The 26,334-nt window shown below is 43.7% G+C and overlaps 2 protein-coding genes across 2 annotated transcripts in view; one reads left to right on the plus strand and one right to left on the minus strand.

The window, feature by feature from the left end:
* Positions 1–2,358, plus strand: part of WWOX (WW domain containing oxidoreductase) — a 484,843-nt gene extending 482,485 nt beyond the window's left edge. The window contains exon 9 of the mRNA XM_053953287.1: positions 1,282–2,358. Coding sequence (XP_053809262.1) covers positions 1,282–1,470 — 189 coding nt within the window. The 3' untranslated portion in view covers positions 1,471–2,358. The remainder of the gene's footprint in view (positions 1–1,281) is intronic.
* Positions 2,359–2,441: 83 nt separating this feature from the next.
* MAF (MAF bZIP transcription factor) overlaps positions 2,442–26,334 on the minus strand; it is a 185,663-nt gene continuing 161,770 nt past the window's right edge. The window contains exon 3 of the mRNA XM_053953293.1: positions 2,442–2,583. The gene's annotated coding sequence lies outside the window, so the exon portion shown is untranslated. The remainder of the gene's footprint in view (positions 2,584–26,334) is intronic.

Here is a 26,334-nt window from a genome sequence, read left to right on the forward strand (position 1 = left end):
TCTTATCCCATTAAATTATCTTAATGTGGCAACAACTAATTTCTCTTCATTTACTTTTTCAATTGCACTTGGCAGCCTCTTTATTCTGATTCCTATCAGCTCATAATTTGTTACCACAGAAAGGACTAAGATGTACATAAATAATCATAAGATGCCAGATAAACTCTATCGGTTTTAAATTAGTGTTGTGCTTTGCTAATGCGCTCTCACCTATTATTTTTAATTATAGTTTACAAAGCAAAATAGCTTCTTGCCCTCTCCCCAGCTGTTCTGGCACTGTGCTTTTAGTCTGTGCCAGGGAATAGCCCATTGCCCATGCCAGGGTGCTTGCCCCAACCCTGTGTCCTCCATCTGCAGGTTTCTGTTGGAACAATTCAGAGAAAACTTTCTTCCTGTTCGAACATAAGTTCACTTAGTATTTAAATTAGAAAAAAAAAAGGGAGGGAAAGGGAAAGAAAAAAAAAAGAGAAAGCAATAAAAATTTAAAAATCCCTTCTGATCCACAGAAGCCTCTAATCTATCCACTCCATTTCTTAAAGCATTATAAGACATGAGAAATGGTTGTTACAGAACAAAACTCCACTGGAAAGCCTCGTGTCTCTGCAGAACCAGCCCTGTCTGTGCCTGCAGCAGACAAACGCTCTCACACAGCAGCAGTGACAACTGCCATGGGGAGACTGTTGATCCAAGATCCACGGGCAGGTTTGGCACCAATCCCGACTGCACTTTACATGATCGGTCTTAATTGGAGTGCCCAGGTTAATTTTGCACAAGAGGTTTAGAAAACCCAAACAAACCAAATCCATCTATCAGGCTGTGCTGCGGGTCAGGGTGCCCGGGCATATGGTCAATGATTTCTGTGATGCAAAGGGAAGTTTTGAGGTGCTGCTTTTAAACCTGGCTCAACTGTTGTGGTGTCAAAGACCACCTGGGCAGCCCCTGCCACCAATCCAAGGGTTTACCCAAAAGGGGCAAAACACCTGAGCTTGGGACTGTGGTTCAGGATTCTCTTTTTCTTCTCCTTTTAGAGGGAAGGAAAAGAAAAATGTCCTAATTGAAGTGGTTTGTAAATAAGTGTCCAAGAGGCAGTGCCTTCAGCAGGGCTGCAGCCTTGCCACCGGGCAGGTTACCCTGCCAGCCATGCTGCTTGCACGAGACACAGCTACAAAGGGCTGCGGTTAAAATTACAACGCTTATAATAAACGACAAAATATCTATGTATTTATATAGTTTCGCTTCTTTTCTCTCTCTTAATTATTATTTTTTTTTTTATTATTGCAGCAACAAGGAGCCGCCACGACGGTGTACTGCGCCACGGCGGCGGAGCTGGAGGGGCTGGGCGGGATGTACTTCAACAACTGCTGCCGCTGCCTGCCCTCGCAGCAGGCACAGGGCGATGCCACGGCCGCTGCCCTCTGGGAGCTGAGCGAGAGGCTGATCCAAGAACGAGTTGGCAGCCAGGCCAAATAGCAGGGAGCTCCTGGAAGGATCAAAACACACGAGTGTGTGCACGCTCGGAAACTGCCAGCACTGGAACCTGTCCAATCTTATCATCTAGAGGGTTTCCGTGTACCTCAGATACAGATTAACCGGTGTTAAATGAAATAATAGCAGTCACAACATAGTGAAAAATGTTAAGTACTAATGGGAGGTGGGGAATACTGTGGGTTAAGGGGACAATGCGGCTTCCTGGGGCTTAGTTAGTCTCGGTTCTCTTTCTTTTGATTATAGCCTGTTCAAAGTGTAACCCAAGGAGGCATCTTCTGTCTTATTTTAGAAAAGCAATTCTGCAGATAATTTCTGTTGTTTTGATTAATTGGCAGGTATGTAGCCCAATATGGGATTTCCTCCTTATTTTGATAATTACTGTCTGTTAGGCTTTAGGTATTGACTGGGAGATGGTAGCTGTGTTGATTCTTTTTCCCTATAAGGATTTTATTGGGTGTGGCAAATCAGAAGATTATTGAGGAAAGAAATCCTTTCAGCCCTTGACTATTGGTTGCAAGTACATTTGCACTGTCTAGAAAAAGAAGGTGCAGGAAGACATCTGAACAGTAATGGTAAAGTCACAGCTAATTAAATATTTCTGTTTTTTTTTTCCTTAAAAGATTACAATAAAAGATATGTTGTAAACCATTCCCTAAGTACTGTCGAGTTAGCAAAGATGATGATGTCTCCTTAAGAACACACAGAGTGTAATCAGGGGTTTAAATGGTATTTCCATCAATTTCTCGGTTCACAGTTTTAAGGAGTTTTATTTCCTTGAAAGTTCACAGTTTCTCAGTTCTCCTGATACTGTATCCCATTCCAAGTCTGTCTTTTCTTTCCATTTAAATTCAATAAAACAACATGCTTGAATATTGTCACCTGAAGAGAAAGTTTGTCTCATTTCTGCAAATGTCTTAGTTCCATTTTTTCTAGAAAAGAAAACTTGAGGAAAAATAAAGAGCTTCTTGTTGATGCCAAGAAAACGCTGTTTATTTTCTTGTTTCTTTCTGAGTTCATTTTTTGTATTTTGTGCTTTGTAGCTGTCTTCATGCCAGAAGGTTGTTCTAAGCCATCCTCAGTCCAGCATCACATTTTCTGTAGACAGAATATAAACAAATAAATAGAAGGACACATTGTTAATAGAAGTTTATTTGATCCCCTCTTTATTTCTGCTTTATTGTTAACAATCTGCCTTCCATGATTTTTCTTTTTTGCAATCATAGTACATTGCATTATTTATTGAACAGAGTTAAAGTCAAGGCTTCTACCCAAGTGTAGCCTCAGCTGCTCCTTCCTTGTCTGCTTCCTTACCTGATGCCACAGTCTTTCCTAAAGCAGCAGTAAAGAATATATGGCCTTTTTTTATCCCTGCTGTGCCACCTCTGTGGCAACAGCTTCAGGAGACAACAAATCCTGCCCACTCATCCTCCTCAACTCTCTGCAGCCCCTTCCCCAAGGACAGCACATCCTACTTTGAAACACTTGGTGGCATAAAGAAATAAAAGGAGATATTCCAGAAAGAACAACACCTCTTTTTGGCCTTTTGCAGAGTAAAAACAAACCAAAAAAAAATGGTCTTTCTTGTCTCCTAGAAGTTTTCTCCAGACCCGATGCTGGTGTAATGCAGTGTCTGAAAATTCATGGCCCGCGTTGAAGGCTTTGCAAGTTGAGGCAATGGTTACAGCCAAATTCCTTGTATTGTCTGGAGTTTAACTGGGGAGAAAAAGTGATTAACTCCTGTCACCTGTTCAGCAGCCCTCACACACACATTATTTTTCCCTTTCACAGCCAGACAGAATTACTCTGGTATGACACAGGCAGCGTAGGAGCGCAGAGCTTTGCACTGGAGCTTGGCATTGCTGGGTTCAGAAGAGGCACTAATTAAGTGATGCTGGGAGCTCTGCACTCCCCTGAAGGCCTGGGCCTTCTGCTCCATTTAGGCAAACATTAATAACCTATAATGAACCCCCTGTCATTCCTTATTGCTGAAATATTGTTCGCTTCTATGAGAATTCAGTACTTAGGGATATTGCCTGCCTTCCTTCAAAGAATATCTGTGTGTTTTTCCTCTGTACCCCACTCCCTATTTTAGTGTTACAAGGTAGGAGCACTTTTAATGTTAGCATAGTTTTAGTTTTGCACTAGTATGAGGTAAGCTAACCCCTAAATTCACTGAGTTGTTTGGGTTCCTCTGGTTTTTATTTCTGGTTATTATTTATTGACACCAGTGTATTTCCCTGTCTAGAATTTCACTGTCATAATTTTCTCCAATGCAGAAAAAATTACTTGCTCCCTGTTTCTTTCTTTCTTACTTTTATTTCACTCTGTCATTCTCTGTTTCTCTTGTTTCCTTCATTTTTTTCTCTCTCCATTTTCTTTCTTCCACTCTCTGTTCTCCTCTTTGTCTCTGACTCTCCTGTGTTGAGATAGCCAGTATAAAAAAAGGCTTTTTCCAAATGAAAACCCCCACCCCCCCCAAAAAAAAAAAAACCCAAAAAAAAAAAAAAAAATCCCACCAAAGTGTAGAGCCCTCGCTTCTATTAGAAACACTTGTGAAAATAATTTTTCTTGCAATCTCAGTTTGGTTTCAGCACAGGAGGGATGTGCAGGGAACATTAAAAAAGGAGAAGCAATTGAAAAGAAACAGACTCCAACCCCTCCATTTTAATATCCTAGATGTGCCTAAGTCATTGGCTTTCAAATATATTTTGGTGTAAAATTTGGCACATTTACAGCCGGTCAGATTTATTTATTTGACTGGCTTACATTTTTCCAGTTGATTTACCTGAGGCAATGTCTGTGTGAATTACTCCACAATGCATTGACTCCAGTGTTCATTAAAGGTAGTTAAGTGATCCTGTGTCTAACATTAAAGCAAACCCCATTAACCTTAACTAGTATCATATCAGCAAAACAAAAAGAACTGAATAAAGCAAAATAGATGGGGTATTTATAGTTCTTGGAAAAGATCCAGCAAATTCACATCAAGCTCCTAATAGTCCTAATAAGCACTTGCTAGTTATGCCCATGAAAAAGGAGGAGGCTGGGTTAGGGCTGTGTCTGATGCAGGCTCCGGCCCCGCAGGGCTTTGGGAAGGGGAGGTGCTGGCAGGCGGTGCCGGAGCATTTCCCACTCACACGCTGCAGGGCGTTGTCCGGCCCTTTCGCCCCTGCTTTCCTTCCAAAGTCAACGTTTCCCATTTTAATGGTGATTTTTTTGACCCTGTATTGGTGCCCTGTAGCTTCAAGTCCGTGTAGGTGACAGAGCAAACTCCCTTGCTGGGGTTGAAGAGCCAGAAGCTTTTAGGGGAATGGAGATGCCTTTTCAGTGTCAGCTTCCACTGCTGTCCATTGCTCTGCCCAGACGGTCACTGACTGCTGGGACCTCTGCTTGCCAAATCAGGTAGAGGTGAACCAGCAGAAACCCATGCCAAATCTTGACTTCTTTTACTTTTCCTTCCTGCTTTTTCTTTTGACATCTGGGAGACAAATCCCAGTTATTCTCAGACCAGGTAGGGCTTTTTATTAGAGAAGTCCTTCCAGTAACCCTGCAATAATTTAACATATATCAAGGTTGAATAACTCTTTGTCAAGTGTTAAGCTCATGACCTTTCAAGCCAAACACACTTATACTAACCAGTTTACCATTGGAATGATCAATATCTTGTAAGTGAGAAAGTCTAGACAGATCTTATTTTGTCCTTTGGTATCACTTGTGGCTTTGGAATTGATCATTATATGTGGCTGGGGAAAAATTGCCTATACATTTCATGCTCTGTATTTATCTTGACAAGGTTCTCTAGGATTATATTTTCATAATCTGAATGGCAGTGGAACAGCTGCTCAGACGGTGCAAGCCCTTCTTATCAGGCTGAATTTAAGCTACGGTAATTACTCTTTCTCCTTATGTATTTCTTTTTTAAACAAGCGTGTACTATACATTAAAATGTATGGTTGGGGCGGCAGGGGGCATGCTGAGAAGCTTGGAAAATGCTGCTAAAGTCTATTTCCTTCTGCAGAGCAGCTGATGTGGGTTTGTATTTTAGTCTAAATATAAGCCCATGTCTGAGCACGAGTGGGCTCTGAAGGAGGGTCCCAGCCTACGGAGGGAAAATGTTGTTTTATTAACAGATCTTAGAGTCAAGATTCCCTGAGACTGGAGGCAGTTTAGGAAAGCTGGAATAGCCAATAGTAATACCCAGTAAATTCATGACTGACTGAAGCCTTCAACTGGTCCCTTTGCAAAGAGGGTCCTGGGTGAAACCCATGCCCAGGGAAGCCACTGAGCCATCCCCAGGGACCTGCACAGGACAGGCTGATGCCAGGCTTGGGAGGTGCCTGAGGAACACGGTGATGGATGCACTGAAATAGAGCTGACAGACAGGTGGGTGTTTGCTAGTGCCCTTTACTCTGGGATAGAGGAAATGGAAAAATAGAAAGGTATCTTGGAGAGAAAGAATGTGCTGCTTTTCTCTTGAGTTCGGGTTTTTTTCCCCTACACTGCTAACTGTGTTATTTACTAGATGCCTTTTCTGGGCTGTGCTTTTTTCTTCTCTCCCCCACCCCTGTTGCGTTTGCAGAGTACTTTCCAAGGGGTGTTTTGTGAATTAGCTTCATGCTTTAAAAGAGAAGATTGCTCTGGCAGAGAACAGCATAGTTGTAAAAGTGTCAAGGTGTTATGAATGTCCTGATGATAGAGCCCAGTTGTTATCTGCTGGGTAGTGAGGGAGGATAGCTAATGATGTGCAGCATGTAAACCGTTTGTTGCTCTAATCCATCTGTGTGGAGAGGAGTGAAAAAGAGGGGCGAAATCCTGGGAAAATTACTTGGACAGCTGGAGATAAAGTGTGTACTGATGGAGTCATCCAGAGGTAGCTGTCAACATGAGCTGTGTTTGCATATAATCCAAGCGATGCACAATGATTCCTTTTGGTACCGTTTTTTTTATGGGGGTTCATGTGTCTGTGCACAGACCTTAATTACTAACCAGTATCTCTTACCAACTGGGCTCCAGTTTTAAGTGAGGAATGTGATTTTAATCAATTCGTGGCTGGGTGGTGGAGAGAAGTACTACAAACAGACCAAAGCAAGACATATGGATCCCTTTGGAGGACCTGAATTAAATGAGAAGCAGTCATTTTATTAATTCTGCTGTGTTTTATAGACCTTTTATATGGAACATTACCCATACAACTTCACTAGCTAATTAAAAAGGGCTCTTATCAATTTGCTGGGCAGTTGCTTATGCAGGGGGGAAAAAAATAAAAAAGAGAGGAAGAAATAATATTTTTTTTGAGTCCCAGAAAATCATTAACCTTAAGGGGGTACAGAACAGATCACCAAATGCCTGGTGAGACTATCTGGACTGCTTATCTTCACTCTTCTGAAAGAACAGTTGTAAAAACTGAACATTACACAACATTTTGAGATTGATCTGCACCGTGCCTGTTGTTCATAGGGAAACTTTACACAGGTCTGGTGCAGTGCCTGCAGATAGGTGAGCACAGGATAAAGTAAGGGCTTTGTACACTGGATTTCTATGATCCCTCCTGACAAAGAATGCACCCTTTTCCTTGGGCTAGCCTTTAACAGCAGCAGTTTGAGCAGCTTTGTAATGTTCTCAGCCAGGACTGAGGAGTGTGTGTGATGCTGGTGGAACGTGTAAGCTTTTTGCAAAGGGAGGAGAGAGAAGCAAGTGCAGAGGAGCCACCCTGGTCCCAACTGATCATCATATCAGCACGGAACTGATGGCTTTAAAATGGACTTTGCCTTCTGCAGGCAGCCTGAGAGGAAGGGCAGGACACAGGGGGGAAGGTTATGGGAATGGGGAGTGCCTCTCTGAGTGCAGCCCTCTGCCTGTATGGTGTGGGACGAGGCTGAAGCAGTCCCAGCACCTGAAAAGCAGCATCACAAAAATAGTCGGGATGGAGACAAGAAAAGTCTTCTAAACCGTTTGCACCTCTGTAAACCCTTTCTTTACGTGGCGTATTGGATTTTACAAGCACGGCGTCTGCTGGGAGCTGTCTGCTGAGTGCACGGTTAGCAGTGATTGAACACCAGCGTTTTTAGCATTTTGACTTAAATCCAGTGTAAACTTGTGAGTGAACTGCTGGCCTGGGCTGGGTCTCTGGTGGACAGCAGTCAGCCATGTATCACAGGCCGTGCAGCCACCGAGTGCCCGGACGGTGTCTGCGGGTCACAGCTCAAAGGAAACCTGAAATTTCGCTTCAATGGATCCTGAATTACCTCTTATCCCAGGGAAAGCTTTATTTCTCTCCCTCTCTTTTCTCCCAGCATTGAGCTGGCATGGCTGGGGAAAAGAGGAGAAAGGGAGCCAGTACTGAGACCACCTCAAATGTACCTGGACTACAAACAAACCAGTATTTTCCTTCCAGCAAAGCTGTTCCTTTAATCTTTATGAGCAGGAGAAATTCATGCATTACAGAGGCACAAAAATGAGAAGGGAAAGGCAGGTGGGAATAGTTGCATTCGAATTAAGCCCTGTTTTTAATATGACACCTGTCAGACTTATTGTTAAAAATATGGAGAAAGGCTCCCTTCAGAAATAATAACATTGCAGCAAGGTTAGTTACACACAGTGAGTCCTGTCAACAGCCGCAATTAGAAGTTGTTTACCACCGAGCCAAGCAGCTCGGCAGCATCAGGGCTGCGCGGACCTTCCGCGCTGCTCCAGCCCCAGCCCGGGGCTCAGGGATAATCCTCCCTTCCAACCCAGCCCGCAGCCGGGACGGGAGATTCTTCCCCGCAATCACATTGCTTTCCTAATGACACTATCACCCAGCCAGGGATTAAGTGCTGCTTTACAGTCAGCGGCCGGTGTCACCAGGTTTAGGCTGTCGAGCAATTAAAGGGTCAATTTACGGCGGGTTGGAGGCTGGGGGTGAAGGGCAGGGGACCGGGGATGTCTGGCAAGGAGAGCCCCTGATAAACAAGAGCTGTCAGAGAGCCCTGCCCTGCAGGGGCGACTCTTTCGGCTGGCTATTAAAAGCCATTCCTTGCCGTGGCAATTAAGCCCCTCCGCCGCGGCCACCCGGAGAAATCCCCTCCGCGCCCGCTGCCAGCTGCGGGGCTTGCGAGGCACCAACGCCGCGACTCAAACCAGACCGCAGAATTAATTCCATGTATGCCCTCAGCCAGATTTCAAAGTGAGGCTCTGGAGACACAGGAGAAATTAATTTATTAAAAAGCAATAGCTTGATAATGCACATGATGATAGAATAAATGAATCTGTTCAATATCTTATAAAACAGTTGGCAATCACATAATAGAGCATTCATTGTCAATTTAGTAGCTTGTCTCATTATACTCTGCAAATAGTAGTAAAATGGTGTATTATTCATGAACCAACATGCTTTAATTACTTTTAGTGCACATTTATTTTTTCAAATGTAATATGAGTTAGATTCAGCCATAACTGTAACTCAGCTGATGAATCTTGAAGCAGTAACACAAACTGGAAGAGAAATTTTATGAGCACAGGAATCGGTTTCTGGGAAGTTTGTAGCATTTCTATATGCTATGAAAGCAGTCCTAAAATGCCAGCCTCAGATGCTGGCCCAAATTTGGATTATAACTGATAACATTTTAGTAAATACAAATTATTAATTGATAATGCAATCAGATGCAATTTCAAGTTTCATCATTTGCTTGGGTTGTTGTTTTTCTGGGGATTTTTTGTTTTTTGCTGCCATAAAGCAAACCCCTGTATCTTATACAGTTTATTTGTTGGCTTTACATAGAGAAATTGTCTTGTTAACACTCCCTCCCTTCTTGGCTTCTCACACACACTTTTCACCAGCTTAATTTGCTATGAAGGTCTCATACACATGCAGCCAAGGTCAGTGAAAGTCCACTGCTCATTTCAATTAAAATGTTTGCAAGGATTTATACATAATAAACTGATCTTGCCTATAATAATAGGTTTCCTTAAGTCAGTCTTGCTGCTACTAAGTATAATGTTGCAGCACACTGTTGATTTCTATGTACATAGAAAAAAGAGCACAGTAAAATAAGATGACTTGAAAATGCAATTAAAGTGTAAATCTTTTCACCCATTAACATTTAGGGTCCATTAGATTGCTTTGTCTTTTACAATATTAAATGCTAAAATGTTTTGCTTTTATTCTGTAACAGTATATTCTAGTTCTATTTATAATACAAAGGTAATTTAGCTCCCAATAAATCTTGGCTTTAATTGGTTATTAAGTATGTGCTATTCTGTCATAAATTTAATCCACAGAATTTCTTTTTTTCCCCCTATTCATCTCCCCAGCTTTGTATTCTGGGGTTAGGAATAGGGTTTGGAGCCATCATCAACATGTAGCCCATGTGAGCATCTCCCCCAAGAATGTGGATTTGGGTCATTGTCCTCACTCTGAGCCCTTCGGGAGGTGCTTGGGGCACTGAGGCTGGAGGCTGAGCACACACAGGGGCTTTCTGTGCCTCTGCCCAAACAGAAATGCTCTTGCAAGGTGTTTGCTCTCTCCTCAGGGACTCGAGGTGCAAGTTGCTGGCTCTGGTATGGGGTCTGACTCTCCCAGGCAAGAGATGAAGCTGTGGCCAGTGTTGGAGCTTTGGCCCTAATAAAGGTTGTAGAGGGTGTGAATCAGGGCTGAATTTCACTCTTTTGCCCTTGATTTTATCTTCTGCCTTGAAAGGTGTCCAAACTATGGCTGCACAATTATGACTCTTTTCCTCAGGCCTCAGTAAGCACAATTTAGACTAGTTTTTATTGGTCACTGAGGATGAGTTTCTAAGGTTTCTTAGATTCAAGAACTGGGGTAATAGCATTGTGAGGGCATGGCCCAGTTTCCTTTGTAATCCTGATTTCAGTTCCCACTAGTAACCTGAAGCCATGACTATTTAATCCTTAATTCCTGCCACAATTAACATCTCATATTCAGGAGTACTTCTCTGTGATTTGGAAGGAAATCTGTCCCCAGCTAGGTCAGCCCTAGCTGGTCTCTTTACTAAGTGGGAAGGGATCCTTTTCAGCTCGAGTCAAACACAGTAACACCTCATTTAATGGTGCAATAGAGCAGAGAATCTGTTCACTCAGATGCAGTAGGAATCAACATCCTTGCAATTAGAGCTAGTGAGGAATGCAGGCACACAAACTCATAAGCTACTAATGAACTATTTGAGCAATTCTACAGGTATTTATATAAGGCTGAGACAGCATCCTCTGCTGAAGAGCTCCCCCCACCTCCCACGTATTCCCAAGGAAGCTTTAACTGAAGTGAAATTTCTTTGTGTAAATACAGGCAATGCAGAGTCACACGTGCTCTGCCTTTGCCTCTGCACTCGTGGCTTTGGTTTGAGCTGGTGAACAGACAGGGCTGCTCTGCAGCCACTTTGCTACGTGTCAGTGCCCACAAAGGTCAGTCTGCTTCCCCTCACCAACATTTTCACACTCGTGAATGCATCATCACACCATGGTATATGAACCAGAGGACAGCTTTTTCTAATCCCTTTTCCAGCACCTTTTCTTCCAGAACCATCCAGACAGGTTCACACTTATCCTGGATTTCCCACCTTCATTTGCACAAGTAAAAGCTGAATCCTGTCCATTCCCCTGTTGGATAAACTCAAAGAGCACCTCAGCTGAGTATGTCATCCCTTTCCATGGGTCATAGCTGGCAGTTTCCAGGGCAAACCCCTCTTCACCCAGAGCCAAAGCACATCAGGCAGTGTCCACAGGTGCCTGAGGTACAGCAGGAATCCCTAAGGCACTATTTCCCCATGTCCTTCTCCAGGTCAGCAGAGCAAGAGGTGAGGACAAGGCTGTGGGTCACACCACCACTTCCCTGACCTGGTGCCCAGATATTCCTGGCAGCAACTCTCTATGAACTATTGCCTTCCTCTCATCTATGCCTGCTCTGTACGAGGCTGGCAAACCCCACCAAAAGCCAAAACAAAGATGGTGAGCTGTTTGTTGAAGTACAAAAAGAGCTGAAGTGCCCAACAACAACTAAAAATGCCACTGCACAGACTGGTGCTCACAATCAAGCCCTGAAGAGCCATTGGAAGGCACCAACTGTGCTCATCCCAGAGCTCCTGCACCTCTGGAATGAGTGACAGGGAGAGCTCAGCAGGGCTTAGAACATTGTATAAGTCACTACAAGAGCTTATTATTTCACTGTCTAAATTGAATATGGAGCGCTTGAAATGGGCAGACTTTAACAAACAGAGAAAATAACTACAGCAATTTGTCTTCAAAATAAATCAGGGAGTAAAAAACCTGTCCATGATGATCAATTGAACTGCACTTCAAACTTTTACTGGCAAATTGGTCAGTCAGTCAGCTAAATATTTGTTTTATGTCCATGAACAAGTAGAAATTAAAAAAAATATATAAGAAATAATTTTTTTTCCAGAGCACGAGCCAGTCTTTGCCTCACTGGTCTTATTGGCTTAGTAATCCATATATTTACTGCACTTAAAATGAAATACAACAGTTCCATCTGAATAATCTGATTACATTTAATTTCCTTATTTTTAGATGAGTCCCCTGTTTTTTGAAACCCTTCTAATTTTTATATCAGTACCCTGGTTTGGCACTTTACAATAGTCAGATATTTTCTCAATGGCAGATCAGTTGTTCACATGGATGCCCTTACTCCTGAATGTGAAGTTAATGGCATCTTTAGTACAGATCTATGTTCCCAGACACAGTCCATGAACATATGGCTATACATGAGCATATATATGTTTACATATATCTCTATATCTCACACACATATAAAATACAGACAGAAACTCCTGTACAACACCAACCATTTGAAAAATAAATCTCCTGGGTTTGTTGACTGCCCTAAGTTAAGAAACAATTACTTCAGCTTTCTAGATTTTGGAAATATGAATGCCTCTGTAAAAGACAGTAGGTGAAATAAACAGGCAAAAACTCCACAATGTTAGAAACTGCCACTGTTGCTTTAAAATGTTGACTGAACTTACAAGAATATCTTCCAGCCCTCCTTAAAATTAGTTCTTGGCTCCTGTTAACATTTGATATACTTTCCCTGATGACCCTGGATGCGTCTGGAGGTCAGTGCTCCAGAGTTCCTGGCTATCTTTATTGTCCCTCACTTGCTTTCTCTCCAAGACTCTTCCTCCTTGCCAAGAAAAATATTTCTAGTTGTTGTATCTTCAGCAGTTCTCTCTATCAATGTGTAACAGATGGATTTTCTGCTGAAAAGCAGGACCAAGGGCTTTTGCTGCCTGACCATGGGCTGGGTGTTGTGCTGAAGCAACTACAGACCAGGAGGGAAAAAAGGGCTGCAGAAATAGGAGAGCATCTTAAAGCTGTTCATGACAAGGGTTTGCAAGGTGTTTTAATAAAAGAACGATTCAGGTAAACATTTACACTCGGAAAACCTCTCACCCTGTGAGATACTGAGAGTGTTTGGTTAGGTGAGTTTTTTGTTTGAGTTTTGCAGGCACTGCTGAGCCCCTTCCTCACCATTTCCCACCAGCAGCACATCCTGAGCTCCAAGAGAGCTTCTCTCGCACTTGCTTGCTCTTGAAATTTCACTCCTTGACACCTATGGCTGCAATCTCGTTCAACTTGGCTCTTAAAGGCCACGGTGCCACCTCTTCTCCCTGGGGAGGGGACTCTGTTTAACAGGGCAGACCCCAGGACACGCCACTGACCAGCAGCTCTTTCCTTTCCTCCTCCTGTCACTGCCTCCAAAGCTGCCACTTACCTCTAAACCCCAGCATATGCCATCAATGACCCTCTCATATTCATTGATCTTCCTGAGCACATCAACCTGTCTCTCTAAATCTGCACTCTGATTTTTCAAGTAATAGAAAGAATCCCTCTGGATAACCACATAATCATCTCCTTTTGGCTCCTGGTCAGGCTGCCTCGCTCTTTCTTGCTCTCTCTCTCTCTTTTTCTGAATGAGGAAGGTGATAAAAATGCTGCCTTCCCATTTCAGTCTTCTGCAAGGCTTCCTGGGTGCCCCATCAGACTCTGCTTCCAGCTCTTTGAAGATGAATGAATAATATTCCTCTGTGTTTCTATTATCTGCAAACTACCAATTAAACAGAACCAGCAGCCAGAGATAAAAGTAGAGCCTTGGCAAAATCCACAGCAAAAAGGACACAAAAAGCTCAGGATATTTTCACATGTGCAACTACTGGAAAGTTTGAGATGCAGAGTGGGAGGCAGGGGGCAATGCCAGGTATTACCATCCCTGTCAGGGCTCAGATAACCATGGAATAACTCCGTAATTGCTGTGGGACTACAAGCTAATTATTATATAATTATATAATTATATGTAGCTATTTATATGAGGGGAAGAGATCAAATTTAGTACATTACCATAAATTCACAAATCAGGAGCTTTATTTTAAAATCTTTGACTGCATGGCCTTTCATCTTTGAACTGTTTGGTAACTTCAAGCATCATTACCCCATAATGTGTCAGAATGTGCAATTAGTGTGACTACAATTACAAACAGTCTGATACTTGTATTGTGTTTAATACAACAGGCCTGTGAATTTGTATGCTCTGAATAATAATGAAATCTAGGTTTAATTATTGGTCTTTAAAAAATTATTTTAATATCCTGACAGTGATGCAGCTAAATATCAAGCAGTGTAAATATCGCATGAAACTGTACAGCTGTTAGGCTAAAATGGGATGTTATCCATCCATTTTTGCTTTTTCCATTGCACCTATCAGAGTAGCATATAAGTGATATGATTTATTTCTTTTATCTGGAGTTATGTAATAATAAAAAGACTCCTGCACAAGGCTCAGTAATCCCTGCCACGCCCTTAATGGAGCAGTGTGATCCCAGCCACATTAGTCCATTCCTTTCTGCAGGAATTCAGCCAAGGAGTCACCTCCCAGGATGCCTTCCCACCCCTTGGCTGAGCAGGGAGCCCTCTCCAAACCAGATGCCTTTTGCAGCTGGGCTGGGAGATGCTCAAGAGTGGGATATTTCTGCCCCAGACCAGTTCCCACCCTTGGAGGGGGCTGCTGACAGCCACCTCTCCTTGCCCCAACAGCAGGGGCCAGGTTGGGCACTGCAGCTCAACACAGCAAAGGGCTCATGGATGATCCAGATTGCAGATCCAGCCTCCAGATTTCAAAGGAGTGGGGTGCAGGACTGCAAACCATCTGCTGACACTGCAAAGTGCTTCAGGCTGCGCTTAACCACGGGCATGCAAGGATTGGCTCTGACTGGGATGATTCTTGTGCTGAGCATGTGGGAAGATGCTTCTCCAGGTTACTGCCACAGTATTCATCATGGTCTTACACGGAATTTGGTGGATAAGTGGATGCCTTTCTTTTTATCTCTTAGTCTAGGTATAAAATTATAATTATCTTTTTTTTTTTTTTTGTCTTTGGTGTTTTGCTGTTTGTCACAGCCAACAAGAAAACTGTACAGATTTCAAGTGAAATGAAATGGAAATAGCATCTGTCTACAAAAATCAATTTAGAAACCCCCTATATATTTTTGGGCTCAGACAATGGGTATTTCCAAAGCCATGCCTTCTAAAACTAGTTGAGTGTAAAAAGAAGAAAACAGAAATAATACCTGGATGTGAGCTATCATCTATCAATCAGGAAAACTCACTCAGACTCAGATGCATGAGCCAAAATGAGCTTCAGATGGAAATGGATAGGAGACAGGCTATGTTGTCTGATTTGCTTGGGTTACTTCATTATTAATCTCTTTGCTTCCATTTATTTTAATGATCATAGCCAAGAAAATTTCATTTATGAAGACCACTTTTCTTTTTTCAAGGGCTACTTTACATGTGGTTGGCTGCGCTCTATTTTGTCAGGAGTGCCAAGAGCAGGGCTGCTTTCCTTAAAACTGCTCCAATTATATCAAAAATGTGTTGGTGCCTTGACCTGGAAGAGGGCTGGACCTTGGCCCCACAGTGTTTGCATTCAGGAGCCCAGTGCAGGGTCCCTGATCACCCACCCCTCCACCAAGGGGGTTTCTCTCTAGCAGACTGTGAAAAACTCTGAGATGGAGAAGGGAAAAGTTAAAAAAAAAACCAGTCTATTGAAGAGATGCTAATGGGTCTGGCCTGCATGTCTGGGGTAGAGGATGAGAGAGATTTTCTCCAAACTTGCTTTGTCTCTGCTCTCGCTGCTCCTCCAGCACAGCCACCACCTTCTCCTGCTCTCCTGTCCTGTCCCCCCTGCAAAACAAAACCCAGGCAGCCAAGTGGGTTTTCCTAAATGAGATACACCTAATTAGGAGCTAGTTGTATACTTGCTGATCACACAGTTTTGCAGCTCTTTGTTTATAACCCAGCATATGCATCCGTAGAGCATTTTTACAAGTAAATGTACACATTTCATTAAAAGTACTGTCTTTGCTGCTTCCATAGCTTTGTTCTATAAAAGAGTCTTGTAAGAGAGTTGTTTATTCTCTCAGCCCAAAGGAAAAGAAAAAAATCACTTCCATTATGATATTAATGCAATTTCAACTAATTAATGAATGATTTTCCAGAGGTATATTTATAAATCAAATCTGGTGATGAAGTCCTCATCCCTGCCAGCTCACCTGGATCCTGTGGCTCTCACTTTGCAGTCACACAAGCTGAATGCCCACAGAAAGGCAAGGTAAACTCTGCTCAGTCACGCCATAATTCACTAGCATGACCAGGATTAGATCCCTGGAGTTTTTTGTCCCTGTCTCTTACTTTAAATGCCAGAAACACTTCACTACAGCAGCAATATTTTGAGGTCTTGCAGGGCTCTGATGCATGCAGATATCTCTGTCCAACTGCAGCTCTGTGTGTCTTCAGAGTCTGCAAAAATGGGAATACATAAACATTGCGAATGCCTCTCTGAGAGGTAGGGGGTACTTGCACTTTGTTATACCTGCCCTCAGATTTGGTAGCTCAAGTTTAGAAGTTTAGAATCTTCTCTTTCTCCAACCTGGCAGATCCCACTACTTTCCACAACTGTAAAATCTGCTGAAGCACCATCTAACAAATCCACACCATGTCCAGAAAGAAAGACCAGACACATGCAGGGTGCAATGCAATGGTCTGAATAAAGGTGGTTTATAAAGGTGGTTTAAAGGAGACAGGTGACAGTCCCCACGCTGCCACTGCGATGGCTGGAGGCACCAAACCTCCTCTTGTGAGCTCTCATTCACCCAAGGCATCAAAAAGCCTCTTCACATAAATAGAGCAGATTATGCTTCCCCCCAGGACCTTGTACTCAGGGTGCTCTGCAACCAGAGCAAAAGAAAGGGGGAAATGTTGTCAACTCAGTGCAAACTGGGTGAGGGAAAGGAAATAGCAGCAAGTTACACTTTTGTACAGTTTTATAATCTATGGTTATAAAATTCAGGGTAAAATGATGCTTGCAGAGACAGAAGTGTGAGTTTCTTTAAAAAGCAAAATCTGGAGAAAGTGCATCACATTCATCCATTATGTGGATGTGCTGCTCCTCCCTTCCAGGACAACATGGGCAGGATTTGGGCAGCTGTGGGAGCTCCTGCTGAGGAAACTCCTGGAGCCCATGTGGCCACTAAAGCCCTCCTGGTGGGGACAGCCATGCCTGACCTGGGTAGGTAAGGAAAAAAAGCTTGGTTCTGGGAACAGTTGCAACGCAGAGGGAATCAGTGGGGCAGGACTCGTCAGCAATGGGAATTTTCTGCCTTTGGGGATGGAGGGCTCCTCTCGTCTTGCCGGGGTGAAAAGGAAGGAGAAGATTTTAGGCTGGCTGTTGAAAGGCACAAAACAGCTCTTGCAGGGAGAAGCAGGAAGGAGAGGTAGCCCCAGTGATGGATCACTGCGTGCAGGGCAAAGGAGAGGGCCAACCTATGGGTGAAACAGCTAAAGGTGGAGAATAAATGCAATTTATCACGTGCTTCAGCCATTAGTTTTTCAGCTGATCATGTGGCTGTTACACCTATGTGTCTGCATGTCTGCATGGATAAAGGAGGTGCTGAAGGTTTGGCCAAATTCTAAATTTAAAAAAATATCAAGACTTGGTCATGTTTCCGTTATGGTAGATATAAGCAGTTTGTTGAATGATTTAGTTACTTTACAGACTGGTCTTTTTTTTCTTCTTTTGTACTACTTAACACCCCTTTTTTTTTGTTTGTGTTTTTTTTTTTTTTTTTTTTTTTTTTTTTTTTTTTTTTTTTTTTTTTGTTTTGTTTTGTTTTGTTTTGTTTTCCTGGGTGTATTATGGGTTTGGCAAAGCCTTGCAACAGAGCCTTCATCCAAGAATATCAACAGCCTGCCTAGCATACCTCACATACACTGCACAGAGTCTTACAACACAAGATTTACAAGCTCCCAGAAAGGGAGAGGCTCATTTAAGACGAGGCCATTGCACACAAACATCAGGTAAATCTGGTGGAAGAGGAGAAATAGATTGTTTTAAGTATTGCTAAGCACCATCCGTGATTATGAAGGAAGTGCCTACAAGCCGGGAGCTGAAATTGCAGCTCCACCATTTGATGCTCAGTTTTGTAGATTTTAACAGAGCGTTAACAATCATTGTGTAATTGAACACCTCATTCAGTTCATTAGCTGATGGCTGTGCAGCACTGTCAATGTGCAAAGTGCAAGGCAGGTGCTAAGTATTGTAATTATTTGTTTTCTCAGCATTTAAACCGTTTTGATTCCTGAGCGCTGAAGATGGAAGCAGTTTGCTTTGCATGGGGATGTTGAGCACAGATATGACCACAAGAGGAGGACCACATGTGGCCCAGACTGTCATTCCTCACTTGCTGGCCAATGTGGTTGGGGCTCTTTGCCCTCCTCTAAGGGAAAGGACTGCAACTCTTGCCTGGTACCGCTTATCCAGATCTCCTCCTGACAGTTTTCTAGTTGGAAATCCCAGTTAACAACACTGATTTTGCACTCCCCAGCCCACAGCTGTGTCTTTTGTGGTGGGAGCTCATGGTTATTGCAGCATGACCTTCCTGGACCTCTCCCACTGAGTGCTTTGCTGGCTGAGACCTTGAGGAAGCTCAGAGCAGGAGAAGTCAAGGTGGGCCAGCTGGTGGGAGGATGCTGGGTACAGGAGAAAAGTTTATCCAACCTGGGCTGAAGCCTGTCCTGCGAGCAGCTGAGCCTCTCATTGAACACAGAGAAGGTCATGTTTCCCTCCTGGAAATGCCACTGCTGCTCTTCTTGTCCTGTCATTCATTTCCCACACACACCTGCAAGAGCAGTGGGAAGGTGTGAAATCTCTGCCCTGCTCTTCTCCAGATCTGCTTGGTACAGATCAGAGCTTCAAAGGCTTCAGCTGTAGGAAGCTGATGTTTGAGTCATTTTTGAGGCTCTAATTGTCAAAGTTGGAAACTCCTCTCTGTCCTGTCCCCACTGCATGGCTGGTGCTGACCCAGCACCTCAGAACACCTCAGATCAGTGCCAGGGCAGCCTGGTGCTGATGGTGTTACCTGATGACCACTCGCCTTTGCAGGGAGCATCCAAAATATGCAGATCGTGGAGTTTTCCTCTATGTCTTTTTTAAACTTAGACACTGACCCACAGAGTGCTAATTAGCTAGATTCCAAACCAAGCTTAAAAAATGATAATGAGCTTACTGATTATCAGGTATGAAAATAAGGTCAGTCAAAAACATATCAGTGCTTTAATTAAGCTTCACTGAGCGAGATGGAATGACTATTAATGACTCCTGTTTTTGCTAAACTTCCCTTCTGTGGCCTGTTACTTCAAGGTAGGGACTGTCCCCGTTTGTCACACTTCCGCTTATGTAAATTGCCTGAGCGAGACAAGCACTTGCTCACCTAAAAAGCTCTGCAGGATGGAGGGAAGGCAATATATATGATATGTTCCTAGTGCCTATCGACGGACCTACTTCTTATTCTAGGCAAAATATTGTCAGTCAGTAGCGTGTCTTTGCTTTTGGACCTTCTGCAGACCGGTTTATTTGCATACACAGTCTCTTGTTCCACGTGGCTTATTTGCATTTTTGTCCAGGCTGCAACTAGCATTATCCAACTGATATTTGGGCAGGCAAATTTAAGACCAGGGGAACTGCAGGAGTTCATCCAGTCTGGCTCTGGTTTTCTGACTGGCCATGTGCAAGTCCCTGGGAGGATGTGGAAGGAGGAGGGACAAGGAACAGTGCTTTTCCTCAAAAGGATTGGCATCACTGCATCTAACATCCTGAATTCATTTCATCTATTCATTTTTGAACTTCTACATACTTTTGACTTTCATGACTGCCTGTGCCAGGGCACAGGTTAAAATTATTTCTTCCTCTCCTTTTTTTTTTTTTCCTTTTTTTTTTTTTTTTTTAACAGTAACCCAACATATCCATCAGGAATAAACGAAATGAGTTTGGGGGTTTTGTTTTGTTTTGCTTTCAGTTCCTCTCCTAATAACTCTGTAAATCCAGTGGAAGGTCTGGCAGCTCTTGGTTTTCCTCTAAGTTTAGAGGCAGGGGAAGGACGAGAGGGAATGGATTGAAAGTGAAAGAGAGCAGTTTTAGATTAGATATTAAGAAAAAGTTATTTACTGTGAGGGTGGGGAGACCCTGGCACAGGTTGTCCAGGGAAGATGTGGCTGTCACATCCCTGGAAGTGTTCAAAGCCAAGCTGGATGAAGCTCTGAGTAACTTGGTCTAGTGAAAGGTGTATATATGAAAGTAGCCTATGGTTGAGGGGTTGGAATGAGATGATCTTTAAGGTCCCTTCTAACTCAAACTACTCTATGATTCTGTGAAAAGGAGAGCTCCTGGAGAACCAAGCCCTCTGCCCAGTGTTTCCACTGCACCATCCCTGGCTATTTCCAAGTGTCTGACATTTGTTCTGCCTTCTGCCTTCTGGTGAGAGTGTCCTTCATGATGACACACCAGCAATCTGTCATTTGCCACACTGGCAAAACCCCCGTGCCCTCCCTGCAAGTGGCAAGCCAGAAGCAGCTGGCTGAGACCACCAACTCAGAGGTCCCTGGGAATTGACTGACATGTAAAGGTTGGCTCTGTATGGTTTAAGGAACTGTGCACACTATGCCAGATGGACACAACAGGGGTATTTTGGTGGTGCTGTGGCATCTTGTAGCTGTTTTCCTGCTCTGCGTGGTCATTCTCAAGAGACAATGCCCCTGTGGAGGGTGGAACCAGCCAAGCCAGCTCCCTGGCCCTGGGGGCACGAGGCAGGAGTTCACCAGGGACACCCTGCCCTTTGCCACCTGCAAAGGGCACCTAAGCTCTGAGAAACAACGGAGATGTCTCAAGCTGGGCACCAAAAGTAAATGGAAACTTTTGACCTTCACTGCTCTGTGCCTCATTTCCTCATCTCTACAGGCTTCCTCCTCTTGCAGAATGTGAAATGTGTTCAGAAGTGACTGTGGAGCCCATGTGTGATGGGGAGAGGGCAGAGCAGAAAAGGAAACACATCATGGATGGAGCATCTGAAGCCTTTCTATGTCAAGTCTGTGCCTACGTGTTCAGGGATAAGGATGAAAAAAAATATTGAGTGGCTACGTGTGCCCTGCATGAAATGCAGAACCTGTGCCTGGTGATAATGCAAACACTGACTGACCCACGCAAGAAAGACAATTTTCAGTCCTGCAAGAAAACAAAGCTGAGGCATTTAACCCCCCCAGTTTTCAACACTGATGTTCTTTGGAAACATCTGTATTTGGGTTTTTATCAGTTCACAACCTCTATCATACATATATCCTCCAGACAGAAGACTTTGGCTTTGCAGTTCCTGCATGCAATCCACAAAGTTTTCACAACCTGTAGCATTTTTTGGTTTTTTTTTTTTGTTTTTTTTTTGTTTTTTTTTGAAAATAAGGTAGAGTGATTGTACATTCTTTATAGGATGGGAGAGCCCCTCCTTTGGTAACTTAACCCATGGGAGAGTGGCTTCTTTATTAAAAACCTTCTTGTTTTTATTGTGAGCTTGCCTACCTTCCCTTTGTCAGCTAAACCAAAGGGTATTAGATCTCCTGGCAGCTGTAATAGGTGAGCTTGCACAGGGTAACCTTTCCAAAAGATGGGACTGAGCCTATGAAGTGTTAAAGTGCCTTCAAGGTCCACTAAAATCAATGGGATTGAAGAGTGCCATACCCTTGAAGGGCTGAGCCCCAAGGGATGGCTTCTTCTGGGATGCACTGATTCTGAAGACAGGCAAAATAAAATATTTAAAGCAGCCTGACAGGCACAGGCTAAATTCTTTTCCTTTTGTGCTGAAACATAATTTTTTTAATATGCCCTGAGCATGCTGTGAAAGCAATCTTTCTACATGTTTCCTTAGTGGGGAGTGTTTGCTCCCTGTGCTCATCAGTCAAAATCTGTGACTGATATGGCCCCAAAGCATCAGGAAAGTTTAAGTTCTACAATACAGCATTTTTTGAAATAAGACATAATTGTTTGTGGAAGAAGAGTCTATCAAGTACCTAAGCTGGGAAAGGGTTACTGCAGGGACATACATCAGCAGTATGTACTTCACATTCTTAGTCCATTGGTTTCTACAGCAGTTCTTGTTCACAGTAATGTGAGGCAGTTAATATGGGATCTGAACACCACTGGACTGATAAGCCTTCATACTGACTTGCAAAAGTAATTTTCAGTAATCTTTGAGGGGAAAAATTGCATTTAGTGGGGAAAAAAAGGAAAAAAAAAAGGCTAAGCCATTCGTGCATCCTATTTTATTGAGTATGCAAGTAATAGACTATGCAGAAATTGAACTTTTGATCCATTTGCTGTGCACAGGGACAAACCACTGCTGAGTTACTGTCAGAAAGTTACGCTTCCAAATAGAAAAGTTTCACAGTATTTTTCCAGAATCTTGTTTGAAAATGAATTGCCAATATTACTGTTAAAATTCAAACTTCCATCAAAGAGGATTGGAACAATGCTCCCAATCCAAGGCTCTGCTTTCATGTATCACACTCCCACTGCTGCAATTAGTCATTCCCAAACCAACTTTTTTGGGGGGCTGTTGTGCAAGGCAGTGGTAACATCCTTTCCTAAAGGTTTGATGAACACAACTATCTGTGTCTGATTTGCTCCAACGATTGCTTCTTACCCTGAGCCAGGCCAGGCAAAATAGATAACTTCAAACCATTTTAATTTTCTCGACACAAAGATGGTTCAATTCCCAGCCAGGACTAATCACCATATATTTCCTCTAAATCCCCAGCCATCACAAGTCCAGTACAACCATGTCTGAGTATTTGTGGCTGTTAATTGCCACAGCCTTTCACCAAACAAGAGCTTCTCAGATTTGCATGAGCATCATGGTAAGAACTTTCCTTTTGCTAGAGGAAACACCATCAAGAGAGACAGGAGGGAACCTCATTGGTTCTGTGTGTGTGCTGAAATCAGGGCTTTCAGAGAGCTTCAGCTGCATTTCCCAAAGCATCACAGGCCCAGAGGGACAGATTGATGAGGTCAATGACATAGCTCAACACCCAGCTGGTAGGTAGCTACCACCCAGTATATTCTCCACACCCAAGCTGATGGACACTCCATGAGGAGAGCAAGACCCCTGAGGAAGGAGCTGACAGAAAACATTGATAAGGGGACAACACTACCTTGCTGTGTTGAAGAAGGCTGAGAGCTTCTGTATTTGAAGTGACAGTGCTGTGAGCTCCCCAGCACCCCAGCAGAGCCACAGTTCCTCCCAGGGCAGTGCCCATCCCCAGCAGAGCCCCAGGTGATCTCACACCAACCTCGCTGCTCCAAAAGCAGCCACGAGGCTCTTTTATGTCTCACAGCCACAAGCCCATGGGAGGAGAGTGCTGGTGCCAAGTCCTCACCACACTGCACCTCACCTGCCACCTACCCCCTGCACAGGAGGATTCCCCCTCTTCAGCTTCTCCCCACTCAGGAGAATGAGGTTTGGAACCTCATCCCTGAGCTGTGCCTGCAGCCCCAGGGCACTGAGGACTGTTTGTTATTATTTTTGGCATTTGTGTCTAAACACTTCAGGCTCATGAGCCCAGTAGTGCAACTGTAATAAGAGCAATGCCTGAATCTCTTTAAAACCTGTCAAGGGGCAGGAGCTGGGGAGGATAGCAAGGGAAGGAGTGGTTGGCAGGACTGGAAGGGGCTTGGGCAGGAAGGAGGCTGTGCTGGTAAATGCCAAGGCCCAGGGCAGGAGCATCCTGGAGGGGCCATGGCTCTCGACCAGAGAAATACATCCTAAGACATGGATGCTGCAGGGATTGCACCCACTTGTAGCAAACACCAACCTGAATGGATCTGAAAGACACAGAAAGGCCTGGCTTTGCATATTTGAAATAAGTAATTATTCAGGCTTTCCAGCTCCCAATCTCTCAGAATTCTGCTCAAGGAAAAACCTTTGCATTAATCCCCTTCCTCCATCATTATGCAATATTGCTTAGGGTAAGGGAAGTTTCCTTGCTCTTTTCTAAATATAAATTTCTGTGGTTAGAAAATTAGAGAAATGACACAACCGACCTTCCTAAATGTGAAGATCTTCTTTGGGGAAGCACACAAGTCATCTGCTGCAGCAGCCTCTTATCACTTTGTGGTAGGTGATTGCAAAATGCCTCTCTTACCCAGAGTCACACTGGGTTTAAATTGAGCTAGACAAGGGAACCACAAAAAGGGCTTGTGGGCATCTGGGCTGCTAAAAGCATGGGGCCTGGCACTGGGGCACTGTTAGTTAAAACAGCAATTTGTCATGGAAAAAGGAGTGGAGTAGCCTGCAATGCCAATGTCATGTGTGGTTTTCCAAGCACGAGGCTTTGTGATGAAGATGAAGAAAACATTCAGTGATCATTTTAAACTCGGCAGCCACTCCTGGTACAGCAGGAGTTAATGCAGTGTCAGACTTTCCATTAATGCCTCTGTTTTTGCAGGGGCTGTGAAAATATGCTTGAGGCAAAAACTTGTGATTCAGCAGCTCAGCTGAAGAGTTAACTTTTCTTTTTCTACGCATCCATTTTCAGAGTAGCGATTTATAATAATATTCATTCAGATCTATAAATGGTTCTGCTGTGGTGGTAGGGAGAGCTGAGGAGGGAGCTGTGCAAAGCCTTGTGCCCAGCTGCCTGGCATTTCTGTCAGAGAGAGGCCAGGCAAGAGGTTTGGGGTTTTCACATGGCTGGTGTAAGGAGCCATGGACACTGTTACCTAGGGGAAAAGAGGCCAAACATGGGCTTCTTTTCTGCCTAAATGGCATCCAAAAAAAGGATAAATAGGATAAAAGAATAAAAACCTTCATGAGGAGTCAAGGCATGCTGTGTTTTGCCCACCTGCTTATAGCCAATGCCTGCTGTCCTCATACATGTAGGAGAGGGACAAAAAATGGCTAAAATATATTCCCCATCAGATTTCTCTCCTGGTTTGCACTGCCTGTTTTTTCTGCAGTTGCCATTCCTAACTCTAAGAGGGAACCCTTCAGGCAGAGCCATATCAAAACTCTCCATAACAAACCTTCAGAGGTAAATGGGGAGTGTTGAAATGTGAGATCACACAAAGGACCAGCTCTTGGCCTTGCAATATCCAATTAACAGATCAGTCAGCCCTGCCATCCTGAGTATAACCACTTGAGATCCCCATAGCTCAGGTGGGATGGCTGGGCATTGGGCTGGTCACTCCTCCTGCTACCCCTTGGACTACGGAGTTACTGCTGGGTGAAGTTGTCTCTGATGTCTGGCAAATCCCTGACTCTCTGTACAGCCCATCTGGGCCACAGGTAGCCCAGGACACCTCAAGCAGCTTGGTGCTGCTTAATATAGTTTCTTCTGTAAGATCATACTGTTTTTTACAACAGCTCCACTAATTACTGCAGCCAAGTGCCAGCAACCAGACAGATTTACAAGGACACAGTATTGCCACTCTTTTCCCTTGCCCGTGTCTTAGAAGTTGAATCTCATGTCCTTTCCCTAAATAGCACCTTAGTCCATGCTGTCCCACATTATCTGAGGTTATTTTCCCTCAAAATATTTTTCCATACCAACTAAAATACAGTTATTTCTACCCATTTTCAGAAAAGGTTTCCTTTCTTCTTTGCTCTCTCAAGAAAATAGGCTCCTAGCAGGTATTTATCATGATAGCTAAATTAGCTGGTACCCATAATACTTGCAGCACAGAAAATCACTTCATCAGCTCTACAATTTGAGCTTACTGGAGAAGACTTTTAAGAAAGAATGAGAATGAAGCCTAGAATAAACATTTCTTTCCTCTTGTCCCTTCGAGGCATCAAAGTTCAAGGTGTTTTTTCCTTTCCTTGTATACCTGGAAATCTGTGATGGTGGTTAATTGAGTGCTAAAAGCCCATGCCACTGCAGTTTCACTAAGATGCTACATGATTTTTTTTCTTCTAAACTGCTACCAGGCAAAACAGGACAGAAGCAGCTGTACTTTGGTGATGGGAAAGAGAATTCTGTACTGAAAGAAGCAGTGCTGATAGGAAAGTGGAGTGTGATCACAGAGTCAGACTCCTCTGTGTAACAGCTACACGCCAAAATTATTCAGCAAGGGCTGAGGAAGACCCTCAAGGGTCACCATAAAGACCTACCCTGCAAGGTCATCATAAAAAGGTGTGTGTTGGGTTTCTTGGGTGAGCATTACCAGGAGGAGCAGCTGGCAGGTACCTCTGTAGCTCCTCAGATTTTGCCTTTGGAGGAGAAGACATGCAGCCCTCAGCAGCTGCTCAGACCCACTCTGCAGCCCCAGAATGTCAGGCAGAAAGGCAGCTTCCATGAAACCACATTGATCACCAATACCAGGTCAGGCTCTCCCTGAATGCCCATCTGGGATGTGAGCCAGTCAGGGAGGGAATGCTCTCAGAAATTGTGGAGGTGACAGCTGGACATGTGCAGCTGCATGGGTGAATGTGGCCAACACACAGATGTCTATCCATGGCAAAC

The sequence above is a fragment of the Vidua chalybeata genome, chromosome 11, assembly GCF_026979565.1.
Source record: "Vidua chalybeata isolate OUT-0048 chromosome 11, bVidCha1 merged haplotype, whole genome shotgun sequence".
In the NCBI taxonomy this organism is placed as follows: domain Eukaryota; kingdom Metazoa; phylum Chordata; class Aves; order Passeriformes; family Viduidae; genus Vidua; species Vidua chalybeata.